The sequence below is a fragment of the Trachemys scripta genome, chromosome 7 (assembly GCF_013100865.1).
Source record: "Trachemys scripta elegans isolate TJP31775 chromosome 7, CAS_Tse_1.0, whole genome shotgun sequence".
In the NCBI taxonomy this organism is placed as follows: Eukaryota; Metazoa; Chordata; order Testudines; family Emydidae; genus Trachemys; species Trachemys scripta.
In genome coordinates, this window is record NC_048304.1 from 48,516,684 (window position 1) to 48,538,297 (window position 21,614).

Sequence of the window (21,614 nt, forward strand, 5' to 3'; positions counted from 1 at the left end):
GAGTTGTTCAGAGCCACAAATGCTTTCCTTGAATGTTGGCTTTTAAAGTGTTCCTCCAAAGCCCTCAGCTCATGGGGCTGAGCTCCCAGCAAGTTTGGGGCATCTTCAGAGCCTGCCAGGCCCCTCAGAAGCCCCTGCTCTGGGAACAAGCTCCCCCAGTGCCAAATTCTGCCCGCCACAGCAGTGCTGTTGCACAGGTGCCATGGGAGCAGTTAATGCTGTCGCCTGAAATCTGAGATCCCTCGCTCTATGCAGACATTGTTCTGGCCATCGATCTGTTTTGCCTAAGCGTTTGTTTGTGCTGCACCTGACATATTGCTGTGGTGCCGGGGCCCTGTTGGAGGGGGAATGCTCACGTACTCTTTGGATGGAAGAGAAGGGATTCCTTTCCTATCTATTCCCTGTCTCTTCCCTCCCTTGTCCTGTCCGTGGATGGATACCACCATTCAGTGCTCCCCGCTCCTTCACCAGCGTGCACTTCAAACCCCAAATGGGCTGGGTGGCTTGTAGGGCATTAGACTTGTCTACCCTGTCTCAGATGTCGCCAGCCTGCCCTGCCCCAAATACCCCTCCGCCCCCCGAGACACGCTTTGTGCCATTGCCGGGTCTGGCAGGGTTGTGAACCATGCGAAATCTCTTCTGAGCTGGAGAGGGTCTGGCCCCTTCCCATCTCTGTGCTATTGTCTACATTTGCATATGGAGCAGCGTCTTCCCTGTCGTGTGGTGCAGTTGCTGAGAGCGGAGCAGCAGGGAGGCAGAGCCAGGAGAGCAGGCTGGAGCTTGCACTGGGCTCAGGTGGGCACTCCCCACTCAGGTGCAGAGTTCCAGGGTTTCAGGAAGGGTCTGGGGAGGGGATGGGGCGGGGGAGGTTCTTATTCCCACTGAATGAAGAGGCTGCAGAAGAGGAAGGGAGGAGAGAGAGATGGACTGGGCCGATAACATGAAAGGAGTCAGGACTCCTGGGTTGTAGTCCAGGTGCAGTTGCTGTGTGGTAAAGTGGGGAGAGTTCAGCCCACTTGTGTGCTGCAGGGGGCTCCATGCTTTCCTCCTTGCAGAGAGCCGAGATCTTCAGCAGGAGGAGTTTGAGAGACTCACCAGCCTGAGTACTATACGGGGTTCAGACCTCCTCACCCATCTTCTCCCATGCTCAGCTCCACAGCTCAGCCCTGAACTATTGCAGAAACCTCCCTATGTCCCCAGCTATCCCTTGCCCCTGGCTCAGCCCTGTAGGAGCTGCCCCATTCAAGTACCATCCTTAGAGGCTTCTGAAAGAAGCAACCCCTTGTAAAGAGCAACTAACCGCATGCCTGTCTCACGCACTTCAGCAGTCCCGGCCTATCTGATAATCACAGTCAGGCTGCTCTGAGCTCATCGGTTGCCTCAATAGTGGAATCATTTCAAATCGCTCTTTGACGGTGTCTTAATTGCTTTAGCGTCGAGCACGAGGGCCGTCGTGAATGCAGAGTGGGGTGAGCTCCCGGAGGGCCGCTCCTCTCACCCGTTGTCTCTTGGGGACTTGTTGATGGAGGAGGGACTCAAATGCGGCCCCCATGGGGGACAGACCCAATTTATTTCCCATATGCTGCGGGTATCTGGCGGCAAGCACGTACCACAGACTTGAATGTGCCTCCTGCAGCTCCGTCGTTTTGGGGCGGGGGGGGTCCTTTGCCCACCAGCCACTCAGACTGGGAGCCTGGCACCTGCCTGGGGTGACTTTCTGGATCTGTGCAATAGTGTGTGGAGAAGAGGGCCAGAGTCCCTGCCAGCTGTTGATCGAGAAAGAAACCTCAGTCTGGGAAGCTCGGATTTGTCCATCTCCCCCTCCCCAGGCTGAAAGACACTGGTTCCCAGTACCCCAGGCCATGGAGCTTAGATCTGTGAGGACCCCCATCTTGGCCCACCCTGGCCATTGAACTAGGGACCTCAGCAGCTGCAGTCACAGACTCCCCTCCCCTGAGGATTGGACACAGGGCCCGCTTTAGGCTGATTCACCCAATTCCCCAGAATCGGGCCCCTCGCCTTAGGCTCACCCGGCGCTGGTCCGCTCCGGCGGCATTTTGGCGGCAGGGGGGGTGTCCGCTCCAGGGGTCTTCGGCAGCCGGGGGCTCCAGGGTCTTTGGCAGCGGGGGCTCCTTCAGTGCCATGGAAGATACGGAGCGCCCCCCCGTCCCCGCTGCCAAAATGCCGCCCAAGACCCGGACCGTGGAATCGGGCCCTGCAGGTCCTAAAGCCAGCCCTGATCGGGCAGAGAACACAGCAACCCTGGGTTACGCAGATGCAGGAGAAGGCCCCTAGCTTACAGCCAGAGGGTAGGTCTATATGGCAGTGACAGGGCTTGGCTGTAGCTCACTCGGATCCTAGTGCAGGTGAGCTGTCCGATAATCATGCAGGGGTCAGGAGGGCTCATAGAGACCCTGCGGAAGTGTGTGCTGCTGCAGCTGCACTGCTCTGGGACAAGGGCTACCTAGGGATAACTAGCCCCGGCATGGCCAGCTGAAGCCACGCTCCAGAACTGCTGCCAGGACGTGCCCTGAGGATCTGTTTTTGCAAACGTTGACAGCTGCATGTAGTACCTCCTGCAGAGACCAGCCCCCTGCACTACAATGGGGTCGCCCCTGGGCTAATGGTTGCGCTTGGGAGGCAGCGTTGGCAGGATCGGACCTTCCATTGCAGGATCGGGTGTCAACACAAAGAAGACCCGGGGCTGCACCGTTTTAGTTCCAGAGTTGTGGTGTGACATGAGTTAGGTTTGAGGGGCCGGATCCTGCCCTGACCCAGGCCTGCTCCCCTCAGAGTAGCTGCCTGCTTACACTGCCCATGCTGGGTGTAGGGGCACCAGGGCAAGAGCAGGCATGTGCTGATGGATGGTGAGTGAGTAGCGGAGACATGGAGGAGGAAGGAGATGGAGCCCAGACCCAGGGATGGCAGTGGGTGAGACACTGGCACAGTGCACTGGGTGGGCAGGGAAGGAGGGCACACGGGGCCAAGGGACAGCACTGTGCTGAGTGTGATTCTGATGTGGGGAAAGACAGAGCAGGTGCGGAGGGAGGATTGTGCTGCAGGCAATGGCTGCAAAGCCCATGGCACTGAAGAATCACGGAGGGCTTGTGGGTGATGTCTGGCTGCGCTTCTCCCATGACTGATCTGCTGGGACGCAGCCCAGACAGAGCTGGGTAGCTCCATGCTGATCCATGATAAACCAGGGCACATCTCTGCTGGCTTCCATGTTCACATGTCTGGGCCTGGGGGGCGGCTTCCAGTGCCTCATGGAGCCCAGACTCTCCCTTCCATGGTGCTCTGCTCTTGGGGATCCAGCATCACAGCTGTCATTTCTAAGCCCCCTGCCCTCCCACCCCCAGCATCCCCTTGGCTCCAGCCTTCGCTCCTGTACCCTGCTGCAGGAGTGGGGGTCTCCCACCCCTCCTTCCCCATATCAGGGGAGGCACAGGGGGTGCTGAGTGAGCGCTAAGATGTGCTGAGGGGTTAGCACCAGCCACGTGGTGGCACACAGCTGAGATTCACAGCAGAGCAGTAGCTGCTAGGTATTGTTGCTCTCCTGGGCCAGCCACACCGCGGTCTAGATCTACACCAATCAGCACCAGCGGAGGATGTGGCCTGCTGTGTCCATGTGTTCCCTGGCCAGCCCCTTTCAGGTCGAGGATGGGAAATGAACGAGGTCCTCTCCCTAGGTCCCATATGCCCCCACTCAGCCCGTCTGGGCTCTCTCCCTTTCAGCCACCGTGATCCTCAATGAGCTGAACTGGACTGAAGCCCTGGAGGACGTGTTTATCGAGAACCGGAAGGAAGACCCGTCTCTGCTGTGGCAGGTCTTCGGCAGCGCTACTGGCGTGACCCGCTATTACCCAGGTCTGTAGTACCGACATTGCGGGTTTCTGGGGGGAAGGAAAACATGGCAGCAAGGCCCCCGAGTAACTGCAGCAGCCTCAAACACCCCTGCTAGGAGGTGAGGCATGCCCAGGTTAGGGGGCAGCAGCACAGCGCTTCCTAGTGCCATGCTGGGAGCTTAGGTGCTGAACTCAGGCTTTGAGATTCACAGTCCTTTTACAGGTGCCTATAAGGCATTGTGATCTGATACCTAACTCCTTGGGAGCATTCAGCCCCTCCTCTGGCACTGTGCTGGGCTGATCACATGCCCCTAGTACTGGCCAAGCTCCTGCTGACATCCACAGCAGCTTGGCCTCTGCAGGGAGCATGTAGCTCGGTGGTTCTCAGCCCATGGGCAGCCCAGTCAGCACACAGCTGTGGCCCATGTGACATCCTCAGGGCCATACAGGTAGAATATATACTGTGTGGATGCGGCCCACATAACACAGAGAACTGCATCTGCAGCCCATGATGGTCAATAGATTGAGAACCAGTGAGCTAGCTCATCGACACCCCCCCCCCCACGTCTGCCTCCCCAGCGGTGTTTCACATCTCCTATGTTTTCATTGCAGCCACCCCCTGGAGAGCGCCCAATAAGATCGACCTGTACGACGTCCGCAGGAGGCCTTGGTGAGAGGGGAGGGGGATATTGTCCCTGGGGGTGGGGGGCGAGAGGGCTGCATGTGGATGACATACTGGATGGGAGGTGGTGCACCCTGAACCACTTCTACAACCTGGGCACCCGCCTTCCATACAGCCCAGCGAATTCCTGGGCACCGAGGGCTAGGCCCACACCCTGCAGGCTGCACCAGTACTTGGAAGCTCCCATTGAGGTAGCCAGCTATTTGTTTTCATGGAGCTGTGTACGGCATCAAGGCCCCCAACAGCTCACAGACATGGGGCTGTGATAGCAAAGCTGACCTGGTCACAAAGGACATTGAAAAGAGCCAGGAACATCAATGGTCAACGTCCCCAGTCTTTCAGCTACTGTAAATTGCCAGCACTGCCATGCATTGGCAGAGCATTCTGGGCAATTGCATGTAAATGAACACAGCACTCCCAGGATTGCCCCAACAAGCAGCTATTAAAATGGAGATGGGTTTACCGAGGCCAGGTGTATAGCTGTTCAGGAGTCTCCTCCCTTCCCTTTCTCTCTCCCCTCTTGCCTGCATCTTCTCTTCCCCCTCTCCCTCCATCCCTCGCTCACTCGTGTAGGGAGGCAGCTAGGCTGTATGAAACTCCAGGTCTGGGAGCAGCCAGCTCTGTCCAATTTTCATTTCACACATCATTGGTGTTGGAAAATGGATACAATAACACAGGCAGGGGCATCGGAGCTGCAGCTTTTGGCTCCTTTCCTCCCCTCCCCTTCCTTCCTGCCTCTGGGGAAGACAAAGGGTTAGGCAGATAGATTCTTAGATACAGACCAAGCGGGTTGATCATCTTCCTTCCTTTTTCCCCCAGTGGAGATGGTAAGTGTGGGGCTCGTTCATAGGCAGCACTCACATAGGATCCTGTTTAAAAAGAAAAACGAACGACTCTCAAAAGCTGGAGCCAGAAAGACACTGAGAGAAATACGAGGCACAATGACAGACTGTGTTGAAGTGATAGCTGCAAGCATCAATTTAGCCACACATCAAGTTAACCATGATTGAATCAGTTACGATTAGCCCTGGTAGAGTAGCTAGCTATATAGGGCTAATTATTCCACCACAAATGCAGGGTGCTTGAGATTTCCTGTTTATTCAGGGCTCCTTTTAACTATCCAAATGGCACTGGCTGCCTGTGATGCGGGGGGTAATAGAAAATATAAGGGTGCTTTTGCATCCCTACTTTCTGCTTTGATCCCTAGCTAAACAGCCTTCTTCCTGCACTGAGACTGCCTCTGCTTAGGTGACAGCTCTTTTCTTTTGTTTGCCTGACAACTGCTGTTATCGGTTTTTATCCATGTCGTCTTTAGCCCCTTGCTTGTCCAAACAGGTATTTACCTCCTGGAAGGACACAGCAGGAGGGCATCCTAAGCAGAAGCCCTGGAAGGGCAACAAAGAGAAAAAATATCAGAGGTGGGAAGGTTTTCCTGTTTAATAGCCAGCATTTGCATAAACAGTAGCAGCTTGTTTAAAGTCTGTCCTTTAAACTCCGGGTCCCTGCTTATCTGGAGCCAGACAAAGCCCCATCCCAACAGGGCTGACTGCAGAACAGATAAGGTTCTCTCAGACGCCAGAAGGAGAGACACAGGCATGAGCGTGTTCACGTGCATGGTGATGCAATGCGAAGGTGGTGGAGTTAAAAGCACCTAAGTCAGGAAATGAAAGCACTAATGTGCAGATCCTCAAGGGAATTTAGGAGCCTAAAGTTAGGAGTAAGGTGCCTAAATCCCTTTGTGTAAAGCAGGGCTGCACCAGGGCTGAGTATTTGCCACACTAGGCACAATGTAGGCATGTTAATGGTCTGAGAACTGTAACTCTTCCATTGTCTGACGTGTCTGGGTCTAAGGCCCGATCTGTGCAGGTCCTTTCATCCACCTGCTGTGTGCTGGAGTCAGTGGCACTCTGCACAGGCAAAGGGATGGGATTGCAGGGTCAGACCCAGGTTTTTAAACGAAACATTGTTTTACTGTTCTTTTTCCATTGAATTTCCATGGGGATTTTAAAGGAGGGAAAAAAACCCTGTGCTTACCGATATCACTGCTGTACAGCCAAAATGCTTCTGAAATAAATGTAGTCAAACTTTACTAATTCTGGGTCACTGAGAACGAAAATGATGCTTAAAATTGTTGATTGGCTCTAGTTTTCAAGATATGCTATTGGGTCAGTATATACGACCCTTGACTTGGGAATGGCGGAGGATAAGTGAGTTATAAAGGGAAATGACTAAATTTAAACCAGAAATGACTAAAATACATCTTTGACTGGATCTATGAATAAATCTATGACTGGGTTTGGACAGTACTTGCTTTTTAGGCAAAACAATGAATGATGCAATCTGAAGCTGGTATTGCGTCATAAATGATATGAATTGCATCATGTTATTCCTAGAAGTCATGGATGATGCAATCATAACGAAGCTTACATCACTCTGCTGAACAAATTGCCCTATATCAGCTCTAGAAATCATACAGTGTCGTGCTCTCTTATTTGTCAGTGTTTGATTTTGCAAAGGGACACATTTCTGTTTAGCCAAAGTGAGCAGAGATGCCTCGTACTTGTGTGAACAGTGCAGATAACTTCTGCTATGTTTGTGGTGAAGTGACTTTTGCATCACAAAAGCGCAGTATAACCACTATTGTTAAGAAAGCCTATCACCTTTATTTTGGCTGCAAAATTGGAGATCAGGACAAGAGGTGGGCCCCACACATATCCTGCAACACTTGTGCAACAAATCTTCGCCAGTGGTTGAACAGGAAAAGGAAATCTATCCCTTTTGCAGTGCCAATGATTTGGAGAGAGCCAACAGATCACACCAGCAATTGTTACTTCTGCATGGTGCCTCCAGCTGGGAAAGGTGTGTCAAAGAAGAAAAAGTGGACTGTGCATTATCCAAACATTCCATCAGCTATACGCCCAGTACCCCACGGAGAAGGACTGCTGGTTCCTGATGCACCAGAATCATTCTCACTTGAGTCGGATGAGGAAGAGGAAGAGGATGAAACTTCTGGTCCTGAACCATCAATGTCACAGGACCCACATTTTCTCCCATCCTCCTCCTCTGAACCACACCTCATAACACAAGGTGAACTGAATGACCTTGTCAGGGATTTGGAACTACCCAAGAGTAAGGCAGAGCTGTTGGGCTCCAGACTACAGCAGTAGAATCTCCTGGCTGGTGATGTTAGGGTTTCCATGTTCCGTGACCGTCAAAAGGATCTTGTCCCATTCTTCTTCATGGAAGGTGATCTTGTAGCCTGCAACAACATCGATGGTGTGATGGCAGCCCTCAACATCGTTCACGATCCAGATGAGTGGAGACTATTCATTGATTCATCGAAGATGAGTCTTAAAGCTGTTTTACTGCATAATGGCAATGTTTTGCCATCAATTCCAGTTGGTCATGCAGTCCATATGAAGGAAACCTATAACAACATGAAACAACTTTTGAGGTGCATAAACTATGACCAACATCAGTGGCAGCTTTGTGGCGATTTGAAGGTTGTTGCTCTCTTGCTTGGTCTGCAGACTGGATACACAAAGTACTGCTGTTTTCTCTGTGAATGGGATAGTCGTGCAAGAGATTCCCACTACATCAAGAAAGATTGGCCACTCCGATAGTCATTGGAGCCTGGGAGGAAAAGTGTTCAGCTTCCACCACTTGTTGAATCAAGGAAGATTTTGTTACCACCCTTACACATCAAGCTGGGTCTGATGAAGAACTTTGTCAAGGCCATTGACAAAACACAAGCAGCTTTCAAGTACCTCCGTGGAAAATTTCCAAGGTTAAGTGAAGCTAAGATAAAGGAAGGTGTCTTTGTTGGTCCTCAGATTCGTGAACTTTTTCGAGATGATGCATTTGACCATGCACTGTGTGGCAAGGAAAAGACGTCATGGAAAGCCTTCCAGTTAGTGGCAATAAATTTTCTCGGAAACAACAAGGCAGACAACTACAGGTTGTTGGTGGAAAACCTCCTCAAGGCATACAAAAACCTTGGTTGCAACATGTCACTAAAGATAAATTTTTTGCACTCTCATCTAGATTTTTTTCCACCGAACTGCGGAGCAGTGAGCGACGAGCACGGCGAGCGATTTCACCAGGACATTGCAACAATGGAGAAACGCTATTATGGAGCCCATCAATGCTTGCAGACTATTGCTGAACAAAGCAACAGAGGGTCCTGTGGCACCTTTGAGACTAACAGAAGTATTGGGAGCATAAGCTTTCGTGGGTAAGAACCTCACTTCTTCAGATGCAAGTAATGGAAATCTCCAGAGGCAGGTATAAATCAGTGTGGAGATAACGAGGTTAGTTCAATCAGGGAGGGTGAGGTGCTCTGCTAGCAGTTGAGGTGTGCTGAACAGTGACAAGAGATGCTCCATTTAATGAATACAAGAGACAAGCCAAGAAGCGCCGAGTAGACACTGAATAGGACTAAACTATGTACATGATAGTTTTTTGTCTTTTGTTTCATAATAAATTTTATTTATATAACCCTTTTGCTGATTTTTAAAGTGTTACATAAACTGGACAGGTGAAATATTATCATGTAAAGCAACTATAAACACATGAAAAGATCTAGGTTTACAATTTATGATTAAAACTCTACTATCTACACAATATACATAGACATAAAATGTAAAACCTTAAATATCTTAGAAACAGTAGCCAATCAGTTGTTTTAATTGTCATATTTGAATTCAGCACATCAGAATACATAATAAATAGCACATTTTATCTCTGAAGCAGACGATTTCTCAAAAATTGTAGATCAGTGTATTAGGCCCTGATTCAAGAAAGCCCTTAAAGTTAAATATGTGTTTACATGCTTTCCTGAATAGTGGTTCCATTGGCTCTGCAAGTTCATACCTCATTGCGGTGAATGAGGGGAGCAAAGTGTTTCCATCATCTGTCTGTCTATCCATCAGTTTGTTGTAATAAGCCATAAATCCAATGTCTTTGGATCCATGATTTTTAGCATGAGGAAGCTGCCTGACACTAATGCAGAGAAGACAAAAGCCAGACCTGCAGCGGGTGTGCGGGGGACGAGGAGCCTGGGGGTGGGAAATTACATCCAACGAGGTTTTTCCTGGGGATATTTTTAACAGGTGGGTTCTCTTTGTTTAGTTCGTCACATTAAAAACTACCCTCTCCTGGAAACCTGTGGGTGGCAACATGAATGCGGGATTTGCTCCAAATCTGTGTTTAGACTTGAACAAGGAGTGCTGGAAGCTGTCACATTTCAGAATCCTTTTCTTCTCTCATGTAAATACACATTATGCATCCAGTGCATAGCAGACACTGGAAATCCCTTGGAGAAGTTGCTGCCCAGAAGCCACGAATAGACACTGTTGAGACTTTTCTTTCTTTCCTTCTGATTGTATTTGTTGCGCAGAAGGAAAGAGCTGGTTGGTTTCTCTGGGGAATACATTCTTCCTGTTGCTTTAGTCATCTTTGCTTCTTTAATCTGAACAAATTTCATTCTTGAGAAAGGTGCCACATTAATCTGAGTTCACCTCCTCCCTCTGCCATGGACTAATGTATGACAGTTACTCTCTCTGGGCCTCCATTTCCCATCTTTAAAACTGGGCTTAATAAATCCGTCTTTTCACTGGCTGGTCTATGGATACTAAGCTCTTAGGAGCTGGGACTATCACTATGGATATGTCCACACTGTAGCCTTGGCCCGTACACCTACATGTGTTGTTGCCCAAATCTTCCTGCCATCCACAGCAAACCCCTCAAGCGCGCGCTTATTTGCACTCTGAACCGATGTTTGCCTGCACTGCTGGAACCTGCCCACTTTGCAGTGAGGACGCAGGCAAGATCACTTGAGTGCTGACAGCCCTCCAGGGCCTTCCCACAATTCCCCCTGAAGGACAGACAAGTTCTCTCTCAATTGACACAGCTGACTGGGAAAGAATCCTAGGGCATCTGAGCACCAAGAACTATGGGATGGGTGCAGACGAGTGCAGGAACAGCGAGGACACACAGTCACAGGGGCAGGGCAGGGCTTTGCTGTGGGGAGGCTGTCACCCAGGCTAGGCTGACTCAGGTGCCAATCACTGGACAGCTGAAACGACACTCAGATCTTCACATCACTGAACAAAACCACTAACCCAGGAACCTATCCTTGTAACAAACCCCGATGCCAACTCTGTCCACATATCTATTCAAGTGACATCATCATAGGACCTAATCACATCAGCCATACCATCAGGGGCTCGTTCACCTGCACATCTACCAATGTGATATATGCCATCATGTGCCAGCAATGCCCCTCTGCCATGTACATTGGCCAAACCGGACAGTCTCTACGCAAAAGAATTAATGGACACAAATCTGACATCAGGAATCAAAATACTCAAAAACCAGTGGGAGAACACTTTAACCTGTCTGGTCATTCAGTGACAGACCTGCGGGTGGCTATATTACAACAGAAAAACTTCAAAAACAGACTCCAACGAGAGACTGCTGAGCTGGAATTGATATGCAAACTAGACACAATCAACATCGGTTTGAATAAGGACTGGGAATGGCTGAGCCATTACAAACATTGATTCTATCTCCCCTTGTAAGTATGCTCACACTTCTTATCAAACTGTCTGTACTGGGCTAGCTTGATTATCACTTCAAAAGTTTTTTTTTTCTCTTAATTAATTGGCCTCTCAGAGTTGGTAAGACAACTCCCACCTGTTTATGCTCTCTGTATGTGTGTATATATATCTCCTCAATATATGTTCCATTCTATATGCATCCGAAGAAGTGGGCTGTAGTCCACGAAAGCTTATGCTCTAATAAATTTGTTAGTCTCTAAGGTGCCACAAGTACTCCTGTTCTTCTTTTTGCGGATACAGACTAACACGGCTGCTACTCTGAAACTCAGATCTTGAATGCCTTAGTTTTTTGTCTATTGAAATCACAGAGTAGGGGAGGTTGTTTTCCATGGGCTTTGTGAATCATTTCTGTGATTTCCACACAACCCGCTTTGTTTTTACAAAAACAACATGTTTGTATCATAATTTTCCCCTTAAGACTGTGTGCAAAGCACGCTGCCTGGGGAGACTGGCCGCAAACCCAGCTGAAAACAGGCTTGTAGCAGAAACAGCATTGCTGCAGGGCAGCTTTGTCTTACCAGGGCCTCATCCGGCTAACGCTTCATGAGAGTCAGAGAGAGGTTGGAGTTAGCAGGAGCTCTGCACACTGAGGACATGCAGGGTCGGGCCCAAAGCAGGTCCCTAGCTCCCATTGAAGTCAATGGGAGTTCTGCATGTGGCAAGTATACAGGATCAGGCCCCAGCAGCTCCTGACTGCAGGAACAGGGGTTTTGCATGCTTTCCTCTAAGGGAGGGCACTACATTGCACAGGCATGCGTAGGATTTCAAGAGGCATTCTGCCCTGCCCAGCCTTGCCTTGTCACCAGACTGACAAATAGGACAGAGCGGTGGGAGCGCGCACCCCAGCGCCAATCAGGCTCTCTCTTTGACAGGAAATTAATGGCCCCACCATTATGGTTAATTGTCTTTGATTGCTGCACATTAATTATTAACTTTCCTCAGTTGTGGCGGCTGTGCAGGGTTATTAGGGAAGGAGCCGAGTCTGGCTGGCTTGTGTTCGGTTACTGTGCTAAGGCCCTCACTGATGCGCTTTCTCTTGGAGCTTATTGGAGAATAATCCTCATTAGCACCAGCATGAATCCTCTCTCTCCTCAGCAGCAGCAAAGCACTTAAGCATGGGCTTAAGTCAGTGGGATTTTAAGCGCATGCTCAGAGCTAAACAAGGACTGAAGTGTTTTGCAGAGCTGGGACTGACCTCCCAGGCCTATGCACTTGAGAACGGAAAGTGCCTGCTCCTCAGAATTTCTCTGTTTCTAACGCTAACCAAAGTCAAACTGTTGTGGGAAGAGCCGGCTGTGAGCCCTTCAGGGAGGGGCCTGGGAGAACTGTACACCCCACATGGGCAGTTCTAGAGGAACTAACAGGGAGGCTGTTACGCATGGAGAGAGAATCCCCACTTCACCTACAGCAGGGGCAGGTTCTGCAGCCTGGGGGGGACATCCTCACTGCAGAGGTAGCCATGGTGATCGGCCCCTGGCTTAGCCTTGCCCAGGTGTGAGCAGCTGCCCTGCAAAGCAGACCCCAGTTGCTGTGTCCCACACAGGTGCTGCTCTGCCCCATGTGTGTCACTAGGACTTCTGGGGGCACATCTCATGGGTTTCCGTGTTTCTCTCCCAGTGAACTGTTAGAGCACAGGTCTGTCCTCCTGGGCACACAGTGGGGAATTGTGGGAAGGCACCAGTGGACTGTCAGTGCATGGTTTAGCCTGCGTCCTCACTGCAGAGTGGAAGTAGCAGCTGGACTCTAACCCCCAACCCTTTCCTCACCCCCCACCCTGAGGCAGGACAGCTAGCCAAACTGGGCTGAGAGGGTTTGTGTGCGGAAGGGGGGGGAGGAGGAGAGAGTATTAGAGCAACACCCGTAAGAGCCAGGGCTCAATCAGCACTGAAGACAGACCCCAAGAGTATGTCCACACTGCAATAAATGACCTGCAGCACCAAGCGTCAGGGCCTGGGTCAATTGACTTGGGCTCGGGCTGATAGCAGTGTAGACCCTGGGGCTCAGGCCGGAGCCTGGGCTCCAAGACCCACCACCCACCCCCTGCCGGGCTTAGGAGCATTTATGCTGCTGTTTTTAGCCCCGCGGCCCGAGTCAGCTGACCCAGGCTCTGCGACTCGGTACCGCGGGTTTTCTTTGCTGTGTAGATATACCCTGACCTTTGGCTATGTCTACACTAGCCCTTTTCCCCTTGCATTGCCCAGTGGTTGGGGTTCCCATAACCACAGCCCTGCCTGGCCTTGCTCAGAGCAGGTGTGCACGGCCTGGTGGCCAAAAGACCAGTGGCCGCCAGCACCTTCCATATGAGAGCACACCCACAATCGCTAGCCCCTTGCTGGGACTACGCGAGCAGCAGTGGGAAATTGTAGAGGGAAGTGTGGGGTGAAGGAGGCAGAGAGACAGAGGTTGCAGCTGGGCCGAAGACCAAGTTCTCCCTTGCCCCTGCAGAGAGAGAGCTCTGCACAGGGTGGGCAGACACACACGGAGAGCCCTCCTGGGACGGGAGAATGGGGAGTGCTGGGACAGGCCCTGGAGTTAATTCCAAGAGCTAATCCCTCATTGCCAGTGGGCAGGGCAACGGTGAGGGGTCAGGAGAGCTGAGTTCTGCCAGTCTATTTACAGTGTAAGCCCTTCGGTCTATTTAGAGTGTACAGCACCTGGCACAAGGGGGCCTGATCCATAGGTCCTACTGTAATACACATAACAACAATGTGCTTCCAGCAGGGTCATGTGATGGTAGCTCAGGGTCTGAAATTCCAGCTTGCCAAGCTCCTTAGCTCCCTCTTTCTTTCTCAGGGTCAGGGGCCCAGCACACAGCTCCTGCCAGGGCTGGCTCCAGGCACCAGCTTGCCAAGCAGGTGCTTGGGGCGGCCACTCCAGAGAAGGGCGGCACGTCGAGCTCTTTGGCGACAATTTGGCGGACAGTCCCTCACTCCGGCTTGGAGCAAAGGACCTCCCACCGAATTGCCATCGCGATCGTGGCTTTTTTTTTTTTTTTTTTGGCTGCTTGGGGCGGCCAAAACCCTGGAGCCGGCCCTGGCTCCTGCCAAGAGCCGTTTGGATTGCCCAGCAGCACAGTCAGTGGGCAGCTCTCCCTTGCTCCCTGCTTTGATAAATGGCCTTATTAAATAAACCCTTTTCCTGCAGTGCTCTGAGTATTATGCCGAGCGCAGTGCCCAGAGATAAATGCGCTGCCACCATCCATTAGGAGCAGCATCTTAGTTCAGCCTCCTTATGCCGTCCAGTGTGGGAGACTGGAACATGGCTTAACAGACCAGGGCATAGGGCTCTAGATGGAGAAATAGGTCCAGCTTTAAAGGCTGAGGCAGGTAGACCCATTCACACAGGTGCCCAGAATATGCCCTGTGCTCCCCTGAAGAGCCATGAAACTCACCGAAGTCTAATGTGGTTTATTTCACCTGCACCCTTGCATACGTTCCTGTTTGCGCACCTGTAATATCACCAGGGGCACGGGGCTCTCCAGTCCCCTCGCTCCCTGTTTTACAGTCTCTCCACTGGCTGCCCATAAAACTCTGTATCGATCCCACGGTTTTAGAGCTCATTTCAGAGGCACGCCAGGGCCTGGTACAACAGACAGATCCTTTGTCACCCTCTGCTCCTGGTCGTTGGTGGAGGTCAGAATCAGCAGGCTGGGTTATTTGTCCCAGTCATAAACCAGGGTCCTTGGAGTTAGGGTTTTGAGCAACCCTGCCCCAGTTTAAAATGGGTCTGAGTTGCAGAGCTGGGATCCAGCTCCCAGCTTCCCCAAGGCTCAGAGGGTTGGTTCAGCTCTAGGAAGCACAGAGTTCTAGGAAGCAAAGGTGAATCCAAGCCACCTTATATCATACATATTCAGGGCTGCTTCAGGGGCTGAAACAGGCCCTTGGTATAAATTAGAGCAGCCTGAGCGGGGCTCTGATTTATGGCAGCCTACGGGTTGCTACGCAGCCTGGAGCAGCTCAGAATCACTGGAGCAGGAAAGGCCCCCAACAGGCCCCCTTTTGTCCAAGGCTCCGTCCATGGCACATGCTCTACTCTGAAGTTTATGAGTGGGGATGGCATCAGGTATTTCCCCCGGCCCTCTGAACGCGGCTCTGGATTTCAAGTGAATCCGAAGAACTGAGTATTTGCTGCAGCGTTGATCTGTTTGGAGCTAGCATGGGAGGGCATTTCAACCCAGCCTCGGTCAAGTCCTCTGCCGGCCCAAGTGAAGGCCCTGGTGCGTGTGCATCTTCTTGTATTGACTGTTCCCCAGCAGCATGAGTAAGTGCGAGGATGGGTCCTTTGTGAGCATCAGTGGCACAGGGCAAGATGGGACTTGCTGCCAGCTCGAATCTCTGCAATGAATGGGGATGTTGCTGCAGTGCTGGGCTTCCTTCTCTTTTCTCCTAAGTCTGATCTTCACTGTTTACAAGTGATGGGGAATATCGACATGTAGGGATCCCGAGAGCTTCGGTCTTCCCTTGGGTTGGATGTCAGTGGCAGGAATCACGTACACAATCCACACAGACTCGCTGTCCCACAGGGGGCAACAGCACTTGTTCTTGCCATACCAGTTAGGGCTAGTGCTGCCTTCGTGGCACCAGGATTCATAGCAGAGGATGGAGGGGACAGCCCTAAAAATCAGTGTCCTGTCCCTTTTCCTCCCTCCCTCTGGGACTCAGTACAACATTCTTCGTTGCTCCTCGGGGTTATGGGGACGGGGAGGGGTTACCTGCTGTCCCCCTGCTGTGGCTGACCCGTCACAGCTCCCCCCTGGCTTAGTTCAGGAAAATAAACCCCTAAACTCCCCCTCCCATGCCTTGCCCCCAAATGCAGGACTCAGGACCCAGAACAAAGTGCTCACCCTTGCGCTTCCCTAGCCAGCACACATGCACTCTGGGATGTGGAGCCAGGGGCTCCGAGGCAAAGCAGGAGAGAGGATAGGGCTCTTTTACTAGCTGGAAAACATCTCCTGTTCCCTGGACCGTGCCAAAAGCAAAGGGCCTGGTTGGTCCCATGGCTGCTTGTGAGGCGGAGAGCTCAGCCTCACCCCCAAAGAAAATATAATCATTTCCAATTAGTGAACATCCCTCACTCGCTTTAGTAATCAAGGCCTGTCCATTTACAAGTAATTCTCAGTAATGGTGAGTAATTGAAGTAATTAAGCACTAATTCACATCAGGCCAGATCCTGTTTGAGTCAATGACGAAGCTGTCTTTGATGTCGACCAGAGCAGGATCAGGTCCTTGCCAAGCAGCGTGTAGACATGGCAGGAAGGATCAGGCCATCTGGAGATGCGCTGGTAACATAAGAACGGCCACAGTGGGTCAGACCAATGGTCCATCTAGCCCAGTATCCTGTCTTCTGACAGTGGCCAGTGCCAGGAATGATCAGAACAGGTAATCATTAAGTGATCCATCCCCAGTCGTCCATTCCCAGCTCCTGGGGGCATGTCTACACTGGCGGAGTTACAGAGCCGGGAGTTACAACACCACTCAGAGAGTGCTGAAGGGAAATCGCTGTTGTGTGTTCACACTGTCAGCTGCCTGCGCAATAGCGTGTTCACACTTGTGGCACTTGCAGAGGTATTCGGAGTGGTGCACTCTGGGCAGCTATCCCACAGAACACATCTTTCTCTTCTGCTGCTAAGAGTTGTAGGAAGGCGGAGCAAGTCACGGAGCATCCTGGGTCCTATCCCAATGCCCCGTGATGCATTGCTTTGCGTCTCAGCAATCCCTGTGCTTCCATCCGCATTTGGCGCCATCTTTCAACGGTTTCTGTACTGCACACCTTGCCTCTTCGGGCTGCAGGAATGGATCCCGAACTGCTGACCAGTAAGCTGCTTGCTCTGACCAACATGTCATGGGTGGCAGTGGAGTTATTCCTTAAACTACAAAGGCAAGAGGAATGAGACATTGATCTCGCCACGTGTAGTAGCTACGACACGAGATTGCTTGTGGCATTCACGGAGGTGCTGACCACAGGTGAACGCCACTTTGGGGCTCAGGAAACAAGCACTGAGTGTTGGGATCACATCATCATGCACGTCTAGGATGATGAGCAGTGGCTGCAGAACTTTCTCGTGAGGAAAGCCACATTCATGGGACTGTGTGATGAGTGCGCCCCAGCCCTGCAATGCAAGGACATGAGAATGAGAGCTGCCCTGTCATTGGAAAAGCACGTGGCCATTGCACTGTGGAAGCTGGCTACTCCAGACTGCTACCAATCGATCGCTAACCAGTTCGGAGTGGGAAAGTCTACCGTTGGACTCGTGATGATGGAAGTGTGCAGGGCCATTAATATCATCCTGCTCCGAAAGATCGTGACTCTGGGCAACGTGCATGCCATTGTAGATGGCTTTGCACAAATGGGCTTCCCTAACTGCGGAGGGGTAATAGATGTCACGCATATTCCAATTCTGGCACCAGAGCACCTAGCCACCAAGTACATTAATAGGAAGGGGTATTTCTCAATGGTTCTCCAGGCGCTTGTTGATCACCGTGGGCGTTTCACAGACATTAACGCAGGCTGCTCCAGAAAGGTGCATGACGTACGCATCTTTCGGAATACTGGCCTGTTCAGGAAGCTGCAAGCAGGGACTTTCTTCCCAGACCACAAGATCACTGTAGGGAAGTCGAAATGCCCATTGTGATTCTAGAAGACCCACCCACCTCTTAATGCCTTGGCTTATGAAGCCATACATGGGGCAACTTGACAGCAGCAAGGAGGCTGAGCAAGTGCAGAATGACTGTTGAGTGTGCATTTGGCCATTTAAAAGCCTGCTGGCGCTGCCGCTATGGGAAGCTGGACCTGTCCAATGACAATATTCCTATGCTTACAGCCGCGTGCTGTATGCTCCATAATTTTTGTGAAGGGAAGGGTGAAAGCTTCACTCAGGGCTGGACCGCAGAGGCTCAGTGCCTGGAAGCTGAGTTTGAACAGCCAGAGACCAGGGCTATTAGAGGGGCGCAGTGCAGGGCTATAAGGATCAGAGATGCCTTGAGGTAGAAATTTGAAGCTGAAAGCCACTAATATGTGTTGCTATGCTCAGGAGTGCAGTGCTTGTAATGCTAGGTGGTGATTGGTGCAGACGATGCAATATGTGGGTTTAACATAATTGTATGTTGCTTTGCAGGGCTCTTTTTGCTTTCAGTTAATAGAATAAGGATTGGTTTCAAACCAACACAATTCTTTTATTAAAAAACAACAACTGGAGGAGAGAGTCAAACCAAAAAAACCATCAACTGTGAGGGGGACAGGGGAAGGGAAGGTCCCAGGAGGAGTAGGGGTCCCGGGACGGCTAAAGATTTATGTATGTCCAGGGATCATATCCAGCCTTTTCCTTTGGAGTACAATGCAGCGTGTACTGTACTTCAGCAGGGCCAAACTGCAGAGGGATGGGTGTTGAATGCAGTGGGTAGTGGGAGACCACAATACTGGACTGTGAGGGGGGAAGAGTGTAATACTGTGGATATAGACTGGAGCCAGGAGGTTGATAAGAGTGTGTTGGCAGTGACTGGGGGAGCATGGGAAAGAGTTTTGCGACAGCAGCTGCAGGGGAGGGCGGGTGCGGAGCTGCTCAGTTTGAAGAGCTAGTATCACCTGGAGCATGTCTGCTTGGGACACCATAACTTTAGGAGCCGCTCCGTGGCTTCATTCTGGCATGCCGCATTCTCCTTTTGGTCCCTCTTCTCGCTGTCCCGCCACTCCTTCAATTCCTATTTCTCGGCGGCGGAGTGCATCATAACATCACGCAGAAAGTCCTCCTTAGTTCTTCTTGGCCGTTTTCTAATTCTGCATTGCCGTTCAACCGCTGATAACAAAGAGGGAGGCTGGGTTTCCAAGGTCATCTCTGTGAAGTTTAAACACAACATTTTACAGAAGTAGTATTGTTTGCAACACACAGAACACTGATTCAGTGATTTAAAACACAGCCAGTACTCTCACACCTGTCACTAACTGGCTGACCCCAGGCAAGCACACATGAGCCACAAGATCTCCAAAATGGTGAATAGCTGCAGGGGCAGGGTAAATCACTCTTCCCGGACCCTGCTGTACACTGGGCAAATGGCTCCTGGGGAGAGCCAGCACTGTAGGAGTGGCCTGATAATCATTCCTGTCCCCACACTTTCCACAGGATGTGATCATTGTGGAAGATATATCACTGGTGCGGGTGAGCAGGGAATCAAGGGAGGGTCTTCTCCAAGACTACGGCTTCCACTCTGGCTCCTATGCAGTTCACCTGTGTACAGCAATGGTCCCGCACCCCACCCCCCGTGATGGCACAGTGGTGCAGGAAAGTTACCGTTAATGGGGCAAGAAACAAAGCAGCTCTGCCGAAGAACCTGCGGCAGCAGATTGCCCAGTATCTCCATGAGAGTTTCCTGGAGATCTCTGAGGGAGATTCCCGTGAAGTGAGGGAGTCTGTCAACAGCCTGTTCCGCCACTCAGACTAGGATGTGGTGGGAGACAAGCCTGCTTTCTGCAACCCTCCTGCCCCCAACAGCTTGCTTCAGCGATTACCAAAATCAGATCCACGTACCAGGGGCCTCCTCTCCTGTTTGCACTTTGCCAACATCCAACAGCTGTGACTGGCTAGCCTCCTCTGGGGTAGAAAAGAGCTCCTGGCTGCATGCATCTCTGACCTCTGAGTCATCCTTTGCCTTTGGGTCCCCCTCCACATCCTCCACATACAAGATTTCCTCCTACTGGCTTGGTCCATTTTCGACTGGCATGCAAGCCACCGAAGTATCCACAGTGGTCTTCTCAGTGGAGGTGGGGTTGCCGCTGAATATCGCGTCCAGCTCTTTGTAGAACTGGCAGCTCATGGGCACATCACCGGAGCAGCGGTTTGCCTCCTGTGCCGTGTGGTAGGTGTTCTGCAGCTCCTTCACTTTGACCCTGCACTGCAGTGTGTCCCGATCATGGCCCCTTTCTGTCATGCATCGTGAAATCTGTCCGTAGGTATCATAATTCCTACGGCTGGAGCACAGTGGGGACTGGACAGCCTCCTCTCCCCAAAAGCTGATGAGGTCCAGCAGCTTGGCATTGCTCCAAGCGCGGGATCGCCTAGTGTGTGGAGCAAGCATGGCCACCTGGAAAGATGCGCTGAGACCACTGCATGCATCACCGAGCAAAGGGGACTTTCAGATTTCCAAAGGAATTTACGGGGTGGGGATGACTGTTGGTCACCTGAGGGCGGGGCGGTAGAGTTCAAACCGATGACCAGACAGGTGAAAACAGGCATTGTGGGACACCTCCTGGAGGCCAATCGCAGCGCTGTAATCGACCACGGTGTCTACACTGGCACCGCAGCGCTGTGGCCCCAGCACAGAAAACTCTACCCTTCTTGTTGGGGTGGTTTTTTTTATAGCACTACAACTGCGCAGTTTCTGCGCACTAAGTGGCTTGGCAGTGTGTACACCTCGGGAGTAACAGTGCGGAAAGCTGCTTTACTGCGCAGAAACTTGCCAGTATACACAGGGCCTGACAAACAGAGGCTAGGGACACCATCCCTGCCCATCCTGGCTAATAGCCATTGGTGGACCTATTCTCTGTGAATTTATCTAGTTCTTTTTTGAACCCTGTTATAGTCTTGGCCTTCACAACATCCTCTGGCAAAGACATCATAATTAGGTGTTTAAAGACTGGGAGGTGGAGTAGGCTGTGTCATGCCACACAGGGGCTGTCTCTATGGTCTGGTCTGTGCAGCGCCTAGCACAGCGGGGTCCCAGGCTCTGGCTGTTGCTCCTACATATGACCACAATACAAATAAGTAATAAATAAGAATACCATTCTCAGAGCTTTTCTTCAGGCATCAGCATTTGCCAAGGGATTTGGATTGTGACTAAATCCCTGGGAGTAAATACCCAGCAGTGTTTTGTCTCCATAGGAGTCAATAAGAATAATGCCCATGTTTATTTCTCCCAGTACCCTGGCACCTGCTGAGATCTCACCCTCGCCTTAGGAACCAACACAGCCTTCCTCTCTTACAGGCCCGATGAGGCTGGATTTCCTAGGTCCACACATGGCGAAGGCTCATCCGTGTGCAGTGCCTAGCCCAGTGGGACTCAGGATCTCCCACTGGGAACTCTGGCCCCACACCCAAACACAAACAATGAGCCTCACGGGGGCTCCTGTTGGCCCAGACCCCTCTGCATGCATACACACAAGTGCGGGCGGTGGATTTTGCCGCCACAACTAGCTCTCTGAAAATGGAGGCACCAGGGGCATTTTTGGGAAGTTTGGCCCAGGGCCAGGCTGGGAGCAGGTATCAAACTGGGACTGAAAGTCGGGAGCTTCCCGGCCAAGCCCACAGCTACTTCTGGATATGCCTCACCCCGACTCTACTGGGAGGACAGGGCTGACTCACTGATGGAACATGCTCAGACACCACACAGGAACTGGAATGGAGCTTAAAGCTGTGGGGACCGATTGGAACCAGACTGTGGAGCTATTTACCTCTGAGCTGCTGGTTCGAATCCATCC

The 21,614-nt window shown here is 51.5% G+C and overlaps 1 protein-coding gene across 1 annotated transcript in view; it reads left to right on the forward strand.

Annotated features, from left to right (window-relative positions):
* The window catches only part of CACNA2D2 (calcium voltage-gated channel auxiliary subunit alpha2delta 2), a gene marked incomplete in the record, with an annotated part of 589,972 nt that overhangs the window by 462,542 nt on the left and 105,816 nt on the right, over positions 1-21,614 (forward strand). The window contains 2 exon segments of the mRNA XM_034776135.1: positions 3,736-3,867; positions 4,458-4,515. Coding sequence (XP_034632026.1) covers positions 3,736-3,867; positions 4,458-4,515 — 190 coding nt within the window.